An 18,682-nucleotide genomic window follows, 5' to 3' on the forward strand; every position below is an offset into this window, starting at 1 on the left:
ATGAATATTTCTTAGAGGTCTTTTTTTTTGGAAAATGTATTTCTCTGTAGACATAACTTACTATTGAACATCTCCACTGCTATTGCCCAAGAAAGAAAGTCACCGAACACACAGTGTCACACTACAAGACACGTGTATACTATTGCTAGTTATATTAATCATTTAACTAACAGCTATTACAAAAATATGATGAAACTGTTATGTTAGTTTGGAGGACAGAATTCACAAAGTTATACTAATACGCTTATTTTGAACAAAATACAGTAGCCTACCCTAAAAAACCACTAGGCTTACTAGAAAAAACGCATTTGTGGAATTACGCAAGACTAAAAAAAAAACATATTTACTGGGATAAAACCCCATATAGTCATAGATTTCCCATGTGACATCTAGCCCCGATCGTCTATATGATTGATTAATAAAGAATGATAGACTGATTGATTGAATTATAGAAAACGCACTCATTAATTGAATTAACATAATAGCTAGAGTAGCCTAATGGTCAATTTGATTAATGTAACTTTATTCTGTGGAGTCAAAATATGCTGTATGATAAAGAGAACAGATTAAAAAAATACTTAGGCTAAAATTTATTATATAGGCTACTTATGTTTCAGAAAACTAGACAACAGATTTCGCTATTAAGCCTAAATGATTTATTAATAGCTATCCATCTCACGTCACGAGGATATTTCCAGGGGGCTCCACGAAGTATCTTGTCAATTATTTAAACTGTGGATAACCTGACCAGAGTTACGTACGATGGAAGCAAAACCAAACAGGCACACTTGAAGCATACGAAGCAGAGTATGTGAGCGGAGTGGAGCGGCAACAAGTTCAACAAAGTCCGCTCCTCGCTCCACCCCACGCTAACTGATATCAGAAACACCGCTCCATCTTCGCTCCCTGAGGAAATTTACGGCTAAGTTAAAGTATTTCAGTATGTTTTGAAATATCTCAGAAGTTGTGTTCATTGCATATATGAAAAGAAAAAAATACTAGGATAGTAGCCTAGTTTCAAAGTGGCTTATTGTAACACTAGTGTAAACTTTTTTCCTACCACATGCCAAGCTTATTACATGGTTGTCAGCATTAAAAGATAACTATCATTGCTGCTTTTTGCAGTGCAAATTTTGTTTGTGAAGGACGAAAATTAGTAGGCCTACGTTTTCGTCCGTTATTTTATCTACAGATCGTTGCATTTCTTACAGATTTCTGCTCATGCGAAATCGGATACAGATGAAGTAGCACTGTAAGATTACATTTGTTTGAATGCATTATTGAGGGAGCATTGCGTGTGAATAAGTGTTGTAACGTATATATAACGAATACGTGTTTAAATCACGCTTTCACCCGAAAATATTCAGTATCTAGAAGGAACAAAGTCCTTGAGAACTAACTTCCCGCTCATGTCCATTGCCGTCATCATACCTTCATATTCTTTCTGATTTGAGTGATCCTTCTCTATCAAGCTATAGCTAAGTATGTTTAACATGTGAATTCTTGGTAAAATTGCAGTTGTATTATGGGACGTTGGCATGAATTGTGCTCGTGATGGAGCGGCAGTGGAGCGCTCTTGGATCCGCTCCTCGCTCCATTCAAAATCACACAGCTCCACTCCACTCACAATATGAAGCAATATGATCTAATTTTAGCTGTTCAGGGCACTGACGGCTCCGGACTCTTCTTGGGTGTCGCATTACCAAACGCTACCCGAACTTTTTGGTTTTAATCGTTGCTTGCCTTGGAGTGGAAAGTTCCCAACCGAAACCGCCCCTCCTACTACTATGATCTAGGATAGCAAACATTTACAAATTGACAAGTGTCACCCAAGAGCCCTTTCACACTCTTGCGGATCCTGCACGAGCTGAAAATGACCACCGGCGTCGAGCGACTATTCGACGAACTTGGACACTTTAAAAGGTACCCATTTGTTCATGAGAAGTGTTTTATAGCAATCACATCAAAACTCTTAATATTTGCTCCATATCATCGTTATCGCATGAATGATGCCAATTTTTCATTATGTTGGTGGCCTTTAATAAATACGCGTAGCGATTTAGATGTATTAGAAACATGATGTAAAAGAATATCCAATCCTGTACAATGTATAAAAGTTCGTATTTTTAAGTTAACAAAAACTGTAGGTTACCTTACTATATCGGATATTTTATTTTAAAAGACATTACTACGTTTAAAAAAATGTTTTAGAAGTAAAATAAAAAATATATTGTCTTATAATTTACGGAGAAGGTAGCCAAATGCATATACAATTTTATGAAAAAATATTGTACAGTAGCCTATGTTAAACAGGATATCACAACTGTAAATATTCTGGAAACCGCAGCTGTGTTTTTACCATAAAATGAACTGACACTACAATGTAAAAAATATAAACAGACTTTTATTGCCTGCATGTCAATATTTGCAAAATATTTGTCCTTAATCTTACAATAGTTTGTCCCGCTTTATAGACATCAATGAATAGTTTATTTAAAAATTGATGTCATTTGATGAATTAACTTCCATTTGATCCTTCTTTCTCTTCAGGTTTCAAGCATGTCTTTACTTTGCTGCTATTTTCCAGGCCATCTCCTGTGGAATACATTACCTGGCCTCGGTTTTCTTAGTTCAAACCCCTAAATTTCTATGTTACGCTCCTTCAAATATCACAGACGTTCTATATAGAAATCACTCTTCAACGTCGCTGGCAGATATATGGACTCACTACAAGCCAGGTGATGGACCAGTGGTTGTACGGACAGCTGGAGGAGACCAGTGGGAACTTAGTCCTTGTTTAAAAGCGCTGCGACTTGATGCCATCAATTTTCAATACGAGTTTTTTGGGAACAAGACTGTAGAGTCATGTGGTGGCTTTGTCTATGATCACAGCGAGGTTGAGCAGAGCATCGTAACAGACTGGGACCTGGTGTGTGAGAAGGAATGGCTGGCCAAGCTTGCACAGCCAACTTTTATGCTGGGAGTTTTGATTGGAGCATTGGTGTTTGGGGACGTCGCAGACAGGTAAGTTGTCTGTGTTGCATTTGTTTACACAACCACTTAATTGCACATCTCAAATGTATTCAGAGAAATCAATGAACAAAAAGAACAGATACTTTCATTAGTGAAAATGTAATTGTTTAATATGGTTAAATGTGAATAAAAGTTACCATATTGGTTGAAATAGGCTATTTATTTATAGGACAAAAAAAAACATGGTTAGGCAACTAATTAAGGGAATGAGATTCCAGAAATGGATTGTCAAGGTATTATTACACAGTAGCTGTTGACAGAACAGTGCACATAAATCATGATTATGGAGTGTGACAAGACAAGTGCACTGCATCCACATTATACCTGAACATTTAATATGGCAAGATGGTTTACAATTGGCAAATATTTGATTCTGCAATAAGAAGAACTAAGAGCGCCGAGAGAACTGCACAGGATGTGAGACATGCAGACACTGCATGGCTGCACATAAACAGGATATCACGGGTTCACATTCCATGAAGACAGAATCACTGTTCATTTCAATACTAGACAACAGAGAACTGGAGCTACTACTGTCTATTTGTACATGTTCATCATCAGATTGGTTATGGTTGTACACCAGTAGAGGAGTATTATTTTGTTCTGCCAATGTGTATCCTTATAACTTATTCAATGATTAAATGAATGCACAGGAACAGAATCAAATGTCTAATGGTCAAAGGTGAAGTCATGCTGGTGTACATAAATGAGACATTTGCATGCAAAAACAGGCCATTGGTTTGCTTTGAGAATACATTTACCCTGTTTGTCCTTAAACAGCTGTTCACACATAAATATCAAATTGTAAATAGTGAATCTTTCTACCATGAACTGGCAATTGACTGAATGGTACAACCAGTCCCTTTTCATGCTTCAGTTGAAATTAATATAACCCAAAGGTTTATATAAAGCTATTTGTCTATAGCTACAAACATTTTTCTGTAGTTAATTGAAAACATTTATAATATATACATTTTTCCTTTTCCTTCTTCCAGAATTGGCAGGCGCCCCATTTTGATGGCTACCAGCTTGTGCCAGTTTCTTTTTGGGGTCACTGTTGCATTCACAGGGAACTACTACCTCTTTGTGTTGATGCGTTTCCTTCTTGCAATGGTAAGTGGACTGGCCCATATTCTGAATATTTACATTCATGCATGCACATACATAATTAGGCTGTATGTGTCTCAAGTAAATACTTTGCAATAAATTACAGTCTGAGGGTTGGTGATGTAGCTATTTAAAGCTGTTTAATTAAACATCCCTGTCTTTCTCAGTTATTTTACTTACCCCACATCTTTTACTTCTTTAGCTGTTGCATTTTTGTTTAAAATCAAAGCTTCTAATCACAGATGAGAAGCTTCAGACTTCTACAGCTGAAAGAATAAAAATATGGTGAAAACTGGCTAGAAATGAAAAATAAATAAAAAAACAACAAAGCAATTTAACACTTCAAAAATCATTTATATTCATTATAATCACTATAATTGGAAATTGTAGTTTAATATCAGAAAAGATCAGAAATAACACCTTCCGCCCAGTTTAAAAAAATCTTCAGTCTCTTGTTTACTTACTCAATGCAGAAATAAATGAAAAAAAAGGTTTCTGATATATTGATAAAGATGTCAGAATATTGATTCATTCATAGCTGTGCCAAAACAGAAATACTGATTAGCTGTGCCTGAATCATGATTGCCAAAAGGGGGTAGAATGCTAAAGTGCTTGACCACAATGTTTGATAAAATAACTCAAAGAACATCCCAGGGGGGAAAAAGTAAAAGGAAAGAGAAGAAATGGTCAGTAAAGCAAATCATTCATTGCCATCCTCACTGCTTCAATCTGACATTGTCTGCTCACTCATTTTAATCATTGTTTATTTCTACTAACCCCTTTCTCTCTCTGTGCGCGTGTGTGTGTTGGCAGGTGTCGAGCGGGTATCTGGTTGTAGTCTTTGTGTATGTGACAGAGTTTACAGGAAATAAGGTGCGCACATGGACCTCTATGCATGTGCACGCAGCCTTTGCTGTGGGCATCATGGTCGTGGCTCTAGTGGGGTACCTTGTTCGCGTCTGGTGGATCTACCAGATCATCCTCACCCTCAGTACCTCTCCATTCTTGCTCTACTGCTGGAAGTTTCCAGAAACACCCTTCTACCTAATGGCTAAAGGACGGTACAAGGAGGCCCAGGAGCTGCTGGACACTATGGCTTACTTCAATGGCCTGCCACCCACCCTTAAGGTAGACTCACACCGACAGGAATTCTGTTCCTGCCATGAATTATACCCTTTTCAGTAATTTTTTTTTTCAGAATATGCCATCCTGCCATTACCTTAGATTATGAGATATTAGTTCCATAGTTGGATTGATGAAACGGCTTTACTCCACACACCCAAATAAGGAAATGGAAAGAAAAGTGACATGCAAAAATATAGAGGTACCATAAATTGAAAGGAAATTTAAAAGAACCATAAACTCAAAGAAAAATAATTGTCACAAAGCAATTGCTGCCAAAAATCTGTGGCAAACATTTTCAAGGATACTGGTAGAACATATTTTTCACACACAGAAATTACAAAACTTGGATCAGCATGAAATGCTGTGAGCCTGTGAGTTATTGTAAACATTATATTATAATATTCTAAGTTCTTATTTGAAAGATGAGAACAGTTGTGTTAAGTAATGGATATGGGAAAAAGTGGTCTTGTTAACGGCTTTTGTATTCTTTAAATATATCACTGACTTCAGGTGTCAGAGCTAAAGGATGAATGTGATGGAGCACTGTTGAACGACAACAAGCAGGAGGATGGAAGAGTAGTGGAAGTCGAGAAGAGGCTAAGCATCCTGGACATGTTTGGAAGCTTGAAAATGGCCGGTCGCAGCGCCACCTGTTGGGCTATCTGGTTCATCGGAAGCTTGGGATACTATGTCTTCAGCCTGGGGTCTGTCAACCTTGGAGGAAACCAGTATATCAATCTCTTCCTGGCTGGTAATGGATTTAAAGCAAAAATAAGTTTAATGAAAATAGTGTAAGAGATACAAAAGCATGCAAACACATCTAGTATGATGCCTTATGTATTGGATTGCTGGAATTTGAGAATTTCTGCTGCACTACATGCAGTTTAGTTTCAGTAGTACAGAAGTTAACAGCACTTAAGCTAAATATCCTTTTTTAGGTGCTGTTGAGGTTCCGTCATACTTAATTGGCTGCTTTGCAATGGATCGGGTTGGCAGAAAGAAGACATGTGCCCCGGCTCTGCTGCTTGGTGGAGTAGCTTGCATGCTCATTATTGTGGTGCCCCAGGTATGAGATCATGTCTGTGTGAATCCAAGTGATATATATATATATATATATATATATATATATATACACACACACTGTGACATAGCATTACACCGTTAAAAGTCACAATGAAACGGAAGTAGCGTTAGATCTTTTCTTCCATATTGTGACGTAAATCCGAGTGTATCGAAACAGAGTATCGAAAAAGAAAAAATGTAGGACAGGGATTTAGTTCTATTCCTCTGTTGTTGATTGGATTATGAGATCTTGCACTCAACATTGAAAGCAGGTGAACTTGAGCTTGCAGGAACTGCGTTTAGGCAGACTAAATGATTGGAGAAGTTCTGCAAACATCACCAGAGAGAAGTATATAACATTTTGATTAAATAACACATTTAAAAAATTACATCCATCCATTTGAACATCCATTTGATTAAAAAATCAAATGGATGTATTTTTCAAAATAAGACCTATAACATGTATTTACAAAACAGATAGGGTGAATTTTAATTTCATGGCAACTTTAAAGATCAGTTCAAGTTTTTAAAACACACACACACACACACACACACACACACACACACACACACACACACACACAAGCACTGTTAAATATATTTGCTATTTAGAAATCCAAACAAACCTAATTCTCAGCCTCTTATACTTATAGGGAAAGAAGCACTAATGGGCATTGTATTTAGTTTCCATGGCAAGCAAACAAAATTTAAAAACTAGCCTTTCAAATTCTTAAATTGTGGAAAATATTAATCTGGGCAAACTTGTAAATTTAAGTTAGTTTGACAGGTCTAGAATCAAGATGCAGCAAGTTCCTTCATTATCATTACCTCTGGGAGGAACTAAGTGATTATTAAAATGAATGATTAACCTTGGCAAGAGTAGACATGTGTTTGTGTACATGTTTGCTTTTCACATGGTAACTGGGCAGCTGTTTGCATCAGATCCTCTCGTTCTATTTTTTTTTTTTTTTTTTGATAAACCTTTTTGCATGCGCTTTCTCAACTTTTTTTTACTCTTTTTCTTTAGTGTTTTAAACAGCAGTAATACATTACATTTACTAAATTTTATGCAATCCAGATTCATCTTCTGGATCCAGTTTTGAAGTTTTGAAGACACACAAGTAGTGGTGGGCGATATACCGGTAGACACGATTAACCGGTAGAGATTTTGGACTATTGTCTCTATCGCGGTTACACGCTCACGTGACATTGCTGTGCTACGTGTTCACGAAAATGTATCATTTGCACTAGGGCTGTGCAATATATCGAAATTATCGAAATATCGCAAATGTACATATCGCAATATGCATATCGCTACAGATTGCAATATTTGGGGCCATGAACAAAAGACAAAGAGAAAATCACTCACTGCTTTTACCTAAATAACTTTTGTAGCTTAAATAAGAATCAGTGCATATTGAATTCAAAGAGCAAATACTACGCAGTGTTTTATTTTTCCTTTTTATTATTCAGTTCCTAAACTCATGTTAAAATGACATTTTTATGTAATATTAGAGTAAAACACTACCCTTCACTTTCAGAAGTGAATGAGCTTTATTAATCACTTAAGTGTGCGCAAGCACAAGGAATTTGTTGTGGTTTTACAGGAACTCTTGGTACATACATACATACATACAAATAACCATATATATATATATATATATGACACAAAATAGTTATAGAAGTTCCCAGAACTGACTCAGCAACAGCTGAGTAAAACTGTTTCATCTGAGCATGTGGCACTTTAAGCATTATTGTATCGCATATCGAATATCGCATTATTTAATGAGTTATCGCATTTTTCTTCAATATCGCACAGCCCTAATTTGCACCCGTGTTTAAGCATTGGGGTTTAAAAACAAGTGATTTTTATTTGTATTATTTTTGCCGCTTTACAGGCCTTGAACAGGTAAATACACACACTTGTATGTGTCAAAATGCCCGTCTTTGCAAGTATCCTCATAAACACAGTAATTTAGGTCTTACGTGAAAGCAAACAGCTGAGAAAGAAAACACGTGTGACAGTACCGGGCAGCTCTTAAAGTGACAGCAGTTAAATATTCCTGCTGTCTGTCATTCATGTTAATCAAACAACAAAAGAAAGAAAATCTCTCATTGCTCTTGACTAAATCACTTTTGTAACTTTAGAAGAAGAAATATATATTTAATTTACACAGTGAAGAATATGCAGTGTTTACATTTGATTACTTTATACAATGTTTGTAGCATTTCTTATTTATTTGTTCTACAGTACTGTAGTTTTTTTCCTATTGCTTGTAATAATTTTTTTATTCTTTTTTAATTGCTGACTGTTTACTTGTCTTCAGTGAGCTTGAGTTTTTTTTTATTTAGGCTAGTATTAGTTTTTTGTGATATTGACACTGGTGACAAGAATGACAATGAAATTTCAATGGTATCAAACATTTTGATATCATAAAGACCTTATTTAAAGCAAAAAAAACTATATAATGATATATATCGTTACCATGAAATAAAATGACTCATATCAAGATAGAAGATTTTGGTCATATCGCCCACCCCTACACACAATTATGTTTGTGAAGCGACTAGTCATGGCATACACATCCCACCTCATATACCAAAGAAAGTGCCCATGTAATTATTTCAACAAATTACTGGCAGCTGTGTTGGTATAGTAACAAGGTTTTAAAAGCACCATCTCTTCTATTTAGATGGGAATGCAGTGAAAAAGCTTGTGTAGATGATATCCCTGTTCTTCTATGTTCCTTATTTTAATTCCTACTGTCTGGTCCTAAGACACACTCACATGTGACATGATAGAGTTGAATCTCATGTGACTTCCTAGTAGGATCTGTGGTATTACAATCCTTTTAAGAACTCAGGCTACTTTAGGATATACATTTCTGCCAAAAACAATATTGTTGTTCCTTTTCTTGTGATTGGCCAGAGAATTCACAGTGGTGCAGGTCTCCACAAGCCCAAAACCTTACTGTGTTTTCTCAAACTGACCGTCCAACATGTCTCGCTTGAGTTTAATAATTAATAGCAAGCTGTATGTTACAGATTGCTTCAATGCAGATATCCATATGGTGTTATTGCTGGTGTCACAAGACCTGTGTTCAACCATCTGGCAATGTGAATTATTTTTACATGCAAAAATCATTTGAATATGTGAGGCACGGTAGTCGTGTATGTTTTTCTCTCTCTGTGCTGTAGTTGGTGTTAAGTGTCAACTAGACAACTTTGCCTCAAGGTCAGAGCCAAATTTCAGTTTAACTTAAAATAAATGTCAGTTTCCTCAGTGTCATGGTAGCCTCTTGAATTATAGATCTGCAGGTGTAAGATAGTCTGCTTGGCTTCTTGAGAGTAATACATGTAGGCACATGCCCAGTATGTCAGTTTTAGCATGGTTGTTAAATTGCTATTTGATGAAAGGTTAAAAAGGTGAAAATGTTTCAGATGCTACTTCGGGTAAATGCTATGCTTACACGTAACTGAATCAGAATCAATACATTTAACTGCTTTTAACCCTTATCATAGCAAGAATCTGCAATAATTGTGTCTGAAAAAAATAACTACTTAACAAAATGTTGCAGGTGGTGACAAGTGACTGTCTTTATGAGTGAGTCGTTGAATCCCTCAACCATTTTGTTCCAAACACTGGCTGCATCCGAAATCCTATACTCTGAGAGTAGGTACTTGTTTTTGAATAAGTAATTACTTCGAATTCAACCAGAAAAAAAATTGATTCTATATAGAATGAAAGTAAGTAGTATGAATGTAATCCAGACCCACCATTGTCAGATGTGTCCCTTTTATGCCATTCACAAACCCTCTCCCATGGCCTCATGGAAAAGTGTCCATTGAAAGAAGTAGGTAATCTGGGTACTTTTCGCCTACCGTTTTATAGATTTTGTGCATTTGGACATACTATTTTCATATACCGTTTATCACGTACTATATAGTAGGGAAGTATGTATATTCGGACACAGCCACTGATTCATTTGGAAACAAAAACAAGTTTATGAGTGAGTCACTGAATCAAACTCCTGTGTGGTTGCTCAGATATGCGCAATGGATATCGGTGGATCAAGTTACTCAATATTACCCTATTGTTCATTGAATTGTCTAAAATAATCAGAATTGTGCTGTTGGTCTGAATATCAACATACTGTATTAGGAGCAACAGCACTCTGAAATCAAGAGATGTAATTTTTGAAACAAATGGAGCACATTTCTCCAAACAACCTTGGTCACTGAAAGCAAAGGCTAAGAAGAATGTGTTAGTGGGTTGATATTCCATCAGGATCGCATCACCCCTCATAACTAATAGCTGCACTGCTGACACACTGAAATGGCCGAGTGTGGTGTGAGTACAGCTATCGTTGCTCCAAAAATCTATAAATAGACTTGTCATCTAAGTGGCTGTTTATACATATGGCAGCTGGCTGCTTCTGAGAGGGGGTCAAAGGGGACATGTCTTGGGGACGTTTAGTCTTGTGTCGGATCCCAAATTTAATGAAGCCCTACTATGGCCTGCTACTGGCAACCTCTCCAAACAGCTGATGACTTAAACACTGTTGCTGATAAATATAGTTACACTCTGTTTTTCTCTCTCTGTTTCAGGATATTGAGATATTGGCTTTAGTCCTGAGTATGACAGGGAAATTCACTATTGCCATTGCATTTGGTCTGATTTACCTGTACACCTGTGAGCTTTACCCCACAATTATCAGGTATTCTAATGCACTATATGTAGCCATCCACACTGAAGGCTGGAATACACTATACACTGTGGAATACACAGATTTTATAATACTAGGTGTCATACGCCTAGTATTGTGTAGTAAATGGTCACAGAGAAAAACTGGGCATCATACACTTAAACGATTGAGGATCACATACTACCAGATGTTCAAGTCTGAACACAACAAAACTCATGCAGAAACACACACCTTTTTGATAGGAAACACATTACAAAGAAAACAATGTGTTCTAAAATTGGCTCAAAATATCAAACAGGTTTGATATCCTCCAAATGGATACATTCATAGTCTGAACCAAAATATTCGAAGTCTGTGCCCATCATACACTATGTCATTTTCTGGAAAATCTGTCAAGTCTGACTGACTAAAGTCTACAGACTGGCTCAGAAATTCGTCAACTAACACTTGGCTTCAAGACGGCAAAAATCATGTAGAGAATTCCAGTCTTCAGGCTGCTTATCTCTAATTTACCTCACAATACACACTGCAATAGATGAGGTACTATAGTATAAAACATTCATTGCCATGCAACACAATATCATAATTGGACTTGATTAAACTCCACCAAAGTAAGTTACTCATTTTCAATCTCCCTGCTGTGGTCTGCTTCACTTTAATCTAGTACCGCTAATTCTTTGACAATATTTACGATGTTCCAATACATATAATTCCATAAACAATCTGTTTCATCAGTTTCTTTACTGGGCATATCTGAAGTTGATTGTAGGATGATCATCTAGTGATCATAGACACCGTATTTAATATCAGGCACTATATCTGGTCCAACAGGTCTCTGGCTGTAGGCAGTGGTAGTATGATGTGTCGGGTGGGAAGTGTGGTGGCTCCTTTCTGTGTTTACCTTGCTGACATCTGGATCTATCTGCCACAGGTATGTACAGTAACAGCACTCAATTCATGTAGTACTGTTTGGTCAATTGTGTAACTCTAGAACTGAAGCATGATACAACATGATATATATTTGCTGGACTGAACAGTAATACAGTAGCTTCTGCTCTCTATTATTCTGTAGCTCATTGTGGGAATTCTGGCCTTCATCATTGGGATCTTGACCTTTTTTCTTCCGGAGACTCTGGGACAGCCCCTCACCTCGACTTTGGAAGAAGCTGAAGCTCTGGGCTCCAAGCCCAACAAAAAGAACACTGCAGTGGATGTGCTAGAGATGAACCAAAGCATCAAAGCTTAAATCCATTTTCACACAGGATTCCTGAAAGTGCCTTGACTGACTGCGAACCGTACCTACTCCAGTATACAAGTCTGAATGAGACATCAAATGTTTTTGACAAGTGTGATACTAATTTTGTCGTTGCAGGCATTTGTGAATAGACGAGGCTGTGAGTGAGTTTGAGTGAGAGTTTGGATCATTATTAAAAAAAATATTGGTATATTTGATTGTGAATGTTTTGATATTTCGTAATTGTTCTGAAAAAATATCATGTTAATTTTAACAAATAGCTTGCAAGGCAGGACCTCATTTATTTAAACCACAAATACATTACATTTTTGCATTTCAGCCACTTACACAGACTCTTAAGGTGCAGTCACATTAGTGAAATTTCAGCAAGATTTTGGGGCAAAACGTTCCATTGTCTATTGTTAATAAGTGTAGCAATGCATGAAGCACAGTTCACACAGAAGTCACTTTCAAACCAAGAATCTGTGACCAACTTGAACCCGTTGTGAAAACAGCGTGGACTCCTATTGAAATGACTGGATTTCACCAGTAAAAGTAAATGTGACCGCATCTTTAGTTTTTACAATTTGCTGATTTTAGCAATAGTTTTTGCAAATAAATTTATTATAGCAATGTGAACATAGTAAAATAATGATAAATGAACGATGCACTAATGTGTCATGGATCTTAAACACCACTTACCTACTTTCACGGACTGTATTAGCAAGAGCATTGGCTTCGGCTTCAGTGGACAAAGGAAACACTTGTTCATTATCAGTTAATGGTGTGATATGTTTCTATGCATGATTCATTGAAAGACAGACCTTGTTTGTAGAAGCTGTTTTTTATACAATTGCATCTCAGGGTTTAGCTCCAGATTTATCAGTATTGTTCATAGTACTGCAGAACTTTTTTATTCTGGGTGCTTTTGTTTTGTCACTTAATATTTTCATTATTTTTATCCTACTGTTCTGTGTTCTCCCTAGCTTTGCATGACATGAGGAATGCAATGTAGAAGAGTTCAAAATAGTATTATCTTCTAAAAACACTTGTAAAGTCTTGACTTGAGGATTTGATTTTTTTGTCATACAGCTATCTTTCTCGTCATAGACTTCTTAAGACTTAATATTCAATGCATATACTATTTTCCTCAAGCTTATGAATTTATTGTGTTTTTGGACCAAAGAAACAGGGGTAGTAGATTCTTGCTATAGTCGTGTACAGTTGTCATAGCAACACGATTGCCTAAAGAATGTCATATATTAATAAATATGATATCATGTCTAAATTAGTGTTTCATTAAAATAATTAATTCATCTTTCATTCTCTGATGCGAAGTATCTACTAATGGAAAAAGGTGGGAAATATTTTCCAGGTTAGTGGGCGTAAGGCAGGCGTCTCTCATTCGCTGTGACAGAGGGGAGGAGGCCCGGGACAAGCTGTGCACTGCCAGCCCTTACTAAAAAAAAGAGTCACAAATAAATAGCCTAACAGTCTATTGTTGCAATAAGAGATTCTGAATGTACAAAAGGGCAATTGGTGTGTTATTCATTTACTTATGGCCCCTACTGGACATATTCACATTCACACCTTTTTGTTTTTGTGTATATTGGAGTACTATTGTCAGCACAAGCATATTTAACAAATTAATCTCCATTGTGATTGGAACAGTCCAAGCAGGCCTACTTTACATATCTTACACAACAAATTGACCCACTCGTTTATTATGGTACAGGCATTCTGCATTTACTGCCATTTTTTATATCACTTATTCGAAAGCTGTTGAAAACGGTTTTTAAAAATGCCAGGGGGCCATGTTGTACCCTGTTTGTGTATTTGAGGTCTGGATTATCAGTGCTGGCACAAATAGAACACAAATAGAAATGATCCTATGTGGACAGGGCCAGCTGGACACTGCACTTTGACCCTGCTCTGATACCCAGCTAAACACAAATACACATGCCTACACTGATGCAAACACAGACACCTATTTCAGGACAAACCTTAGATGACAGAGATCAAACCAATCTAAATGGTACCTTAAACACACACCTGGCAAAAACATGCAAGATTAAGACAAGACAAGATTGTGTGCGTGCCATGGAAATGATCATGCAGCTAAACTATGACTATTAAGATGATTTATGAAGAGCTCACAGCAAAGCTGGGGGGGGTGTTCATGAAGCAAGGGCTCCCACTTCTGTTGAACTTGGGGAAATACACCTTGGCTTACTAAAGTTCATTCATACAAACAAGTGCTTTTCTCAAACTTTTCAGAACACATTAATCTTTCACATATAGATGACAGACAAATAAAAGTTTGCTTATGACAAATGTCAATTAACATTCAAGTTGCATTATTTCTTTTAAAATGAAAAAAAAAAAGATAATTAAAATTATCATTAATAAATGATTAATCTCTGTATGTAAATTATTCTGTGGTATCAGGCCATAAACACTGCATAATATAACATACAAAAATTAAAATGAGAGAAATGTGGTTTAAAATAGTATTAGATTACGTATACTGTAGCATGTCACAATGCTGACACTGCTGAAATGTCAACTACCCAGATGTCAATTAACACCATCACATGATCTCAACCTAAAGGACAATATGGCCGGAGGCATCATTACTCTCTTCTTTAAAAACAAAATAAATAACCAACAGCCATTTTTATGCAATAGCGCACAGAAAATGTCCCTAAAACCTTACAAATATCACGGAAATAGAATTCTTGAGACCTATCACACCTCTCTCAGTGACAGCACTGACCTCTGTAAACAGCAAAACATCCAGAACAGCATGAACTACGCATTTAAGAAACATTGTATGCACCGTCTGTAGCAGGTTGTTGCAGCAGCTTCTTATTTACTGTAACGCTTATCTCATATTATTTCTCTCTCGTGTATCAAGGCAGCATATAATATCTGTAAGAAAGTAAACACTCAAACCTCTGGCGTTAAAACCTCTATTTGGCACATGAAAAAAGCGCTACCTTCTACCCGTCAGTCATTTTGAGCGTTTGGGTTTGAAACAGCCGTGTAATCAGAAAATATGTGAACATCTAAATCAGGGCTGTCCAAACTCGGTCCCGGAGGGCCGGTGTCCTGCAGAGTTTAGCTCCAACCCCAATTAAACACACCTGAACCAGCTAATCAAGCTTACTAGGCATAGAAACTTCCAGTCAGGTGTGTTGAGGCAAGTTGGAGCTAAACCCTGCAGGACGCCGGCCCTCCAGGACCGAGTTTGGACAGCCCTGATCTAAATTATAAATAAGAAATTCTGTCGCTTACCTTCACTTTATGTGATGGAAGGTCCTGCATGTTTATCCAAACTGATAAGATATGGAAGGACAGTTTGAGTCTTGATCAGCAGGCCTTTGCAGTAATTCCTCAGTTTCTTTAGAACGCTTTGCAAACAAGTGTCCAGAAAATTATTTTATACCGCTATTTTACAATTGCCATATCCTGCCATTTCCGAGAGAAGACCGCGGGCGTATTTATTAGTGGTAGGGATTTTGATTCATCTTAGTGACTCGATACTTTTGAATCCATTCTCCAAAAAGATTCATTTATGCACGTTATGCATCGTTACACCAGTAGGTGGTGACAAATAAACGTATTATGAGTGAATCTTTGAATAACTATTCACTCACTCAATCGATTCAAAGCATCAAAAAGTACAACAATAATAGAGTTCTTTTATTGTTGTGCGCATGTCCAGTAGCCGCAGCTGTATCCCTTCTAGCCGGTGCTTTTTGTGACTTTTATTATACCTTGCTCGCTTGTTCATACCACTGGACTCATTCAGTAAACGGGGCGTGATCGTCCACTCAGTAGGTTCAATAAATGAAATGCGCCTTCACAGCCCACACTCGAATGCTATTTGCTCGCGCAGTCTTTTGGAGGCGGGAAAACAGTCACACCCTTCAAGTTTCAGTGAATGTAATAAATGAATCAGTTCTAGTAAGAATTCTAGAGATGGTCGTGGTATGCTTTAAATGGGGTCGCGAACAAAACATAATTTTTTAAATCTATAGTAAACACTATTATAATCCATATATAAAATAACTAATATTAATATTGGGGTATTAAACTGCCATAAAAATCCAATTAAAATACAAAATATAAATAATTTTGTTACTATAAAATAAGACATAACCATTTGTAACCATAAGAAAATATAAGAAATATTTCCATACAGCACATATGAAAAGGTTATACAACGGCTGTTATAATACTTTTATTTTGAGAGCTTTCCCAGTAAAGGTGCAGTTAATTTGTAATGTTAGCAATTTCATTCAATTTTGGTATCCAAAAGAGTCACTCCATCTGTCCTTAAGTAACAATTATCAGATGCTTTAATATTTACCAGCTGTTAGATGCCAAAAAAAAACAAAAATATATCTGCTCTTTTTTTTTTCCTGAGATTCGTACATGGAATGCAATCATCAAAAGTAATACTGTAAAATAAATTAAACAATATAAAAATCCACATTGAACACAAAACAAGTACATACACCTATATACTTAACTGGCAAGTTTAAATGGGAAGTGTTAAATTCTGTGAGAGCTTGTAGCTATAGCATTTATTTAGTCATGTATTAATCGTTCATTTCACTTTACCAGCATAGTTCAACAAAAATACCCCATCAGGCTGACCTCTAATTAATGCATTCTTCAGTTAAAATACACTACAGGAACCTTATGGACCTATAGGTGTTGATATGTGGGCAGCATTTAAATTGGGTTTAAATGTAATTTACAAACTCATGTTTTCACATTCATGAAACATTTTCTGTCCTGTTGTCAAACTTGTTTTTCCATGTGCTGTCTGACAGCTTGATTGATCATAAGTATATTCCTCCAAAATAATTAATATAGTTTGATATTACCCTCTTGTTACTTTGTTTTAATTTGTGTGATCCTACCCAAAACATTAGGCACTGGCATATGAGTACGGTGTCAACCACTTGTGAACTTTGAATTGTTTAGCTGTAACTAGCAGGGTATTGTTTGATATCCCAGTAGTTTTACATTATACACTGAGAAAAATTAGATAAAATTGTATTGCTGCTAAAAAAAACATCATTACAATTTACATTTTCGTGTGAACTACTACTTCAAGTGTTCTTAGCACATTATGTACCAAATGGGAACTTTAAGGCCCAATTTTATAAAATGACTGAACACAAGAGTTGACTCACTGACAAGGCCAGGAAATGTTTAACATCCACATCAAACATTTTAGATGAACAGTGTGCTGCATTTGACATCTTGCAGGCATTCAAAAGTGTTTGATTCCTTGTATAACACCTTACATGCACAATATAAAAAAAGATCCTTTCAAAAAAGACTAGCACTGAAATTCTGGCACAGAGTTGCAGAAGGTTTCTGGAACCAGAGGGGGAAGCAAGTGACAATGAGATGATAAGATAATGAGAGCTGATTGGTGTTTTTGAGTAGTTTACAGTGATTACAGTTACAGCTTCTAGGCACTTTGAAGGTTTGGCACGTTGTTGTGATCCTCACTTGCCTAGTCATAGCGTAATCTGAATTTGTTTACGTGTGAAAGTGTGTCTTGATGTGTGAGTCCGATCACCCAGGTTCCAGGTGTACAGGAGTAGTGCCTAAAAATCAGACTTCCACAGCATCTCATTCTGTTATACCACAATTAGTCCATCCCTCCATTCTGACAATCCAACAAAATCCCTGTAATTTCAATCTTGTATCATCTCACCAGGAAATGACCATAACCAACTCAATTTCATTAACATGAACAAAATCATTTTGCCACAATTGTTGGTTCCTTAAATAATTATTCAGACCCTTCTGTGCTACACTTGAGAGTGTCTTGCAGGGCCGTCCCATTTAAAACAGGGGTTACACACCCAATTTTAACCTGGGAATTTTGACTCTACCTCCTGACTGGACGTAGACATCAAGCTTATGAGATGTCTGCCATGCCTACACCTCCATGGCTATTACTCAGGGCTGAACCAACCAGATGTTGGCATCTTCCTGCCCCATGTCCTCTTCTTCATCCTCTTCCTCCTCCTCCTCCTCCTCCTCCTCCAAAGGCTCATGGGTCCTGAGGGCAAGCTCATGGAGAAAGTCAGGTTCATGATTAGAGTTCTGGGAGGCGGACTTGAGGCCGATCTTCTTCTTGGTGAGATGGAACTGGTCACGAACGAAATTGTAAAAGTCATACTCATACTTCATCCTTTGGTAAAGCACCTGCAGGGCCTCTAGAGAGGGCATGTGCTTCTTCACTGTTCCTGTAAGGTTCCCCATCTTCCAAAATTCTGCCGAAAAATCAGATTTGCAAAACTATGAGCCACAGAGAAAGCTACAGTGTGCAATTCAAGACAGCTAAAAATAATTTGGCACATGCTTCAGTTATTATTGTTTT

General features: G+C 36.9%; 2 protein-coding genes across 2 annotated transcripts in view; one reads left to right on the top strand and one right to left on the bottom strand.

Moving 5' to 3' along the window:
* The first annotated feature begins 1,633 nt into the window (after positions 1 to 1,633).
* On the top strand, positions 1,634 to 12,603 carry LOC107726421 (solute carrier family 22 member 16-like). The gene is made up of 9 exons (XM_016535980.1): positions 1,634 to 1,923; positions 2,551 to 3,024; positions 4,029 to 4,146; positions 4,954 to 5,268; positions 5,776 to 6,016; positions 6,204 to 6,331; positions 10,936 to 11,045; positions 11,865 to 11,964; positions 12,106 to 12,603. The coding sequence occupies exons 1-9, from the start codon at positions 1,874 to 1,876 to the stop codon at positions 12,277 to 12,279; spliced, it is 1,710 nt and encodes a 569-aa protein (XP_016391466.1). The 5' UTR covers positions 1,634 to 1,873; the 3' UTR covers positions 12,280 to 12,603.
* A 3,900-nt stretch (positions 12,604 to 16,503) lies between these two features.
* The window catches only part of LOC107726493 (uronyl 2-sulfotransferase-like), a 77,306-nt gene continuing 75,127 nt past the window's right edge, over positions 16,504 to 18,682 (bottom strand). The window contains exon 9 of the mRNA XM_016536100.1: positions 16,504 to 18,575. Coding sequence (XP_016391586.1) covers positions 18,259 to 18,575 — 317 coding nt within the window. The 3' untranslated portion in view covers positions 16,504 to 18,258. The remainder of the gene's footprint in view (positions 18,576 to 18,682) is intronic.

This window comes from Sinocyclocheilus rhinocerous, unplaced genomic scaffold, assembly GCF_001515625.1.
Source record: "Sinocyclocheilus rhinocerous isolate Xijiao unplaced genomic scaffold, SAMN03320098_v1.1 scaffold605, whole genome shotgun sequence".
Classification (NCBI taxonomy): domain Eukaryota; kingdom Metazoa; phylum Chordata; class Actinopteri; order Cypriniformes; family Cyprinidae; genus Sinocyclocheilus; species Sinocyclocheilus rhinocerous.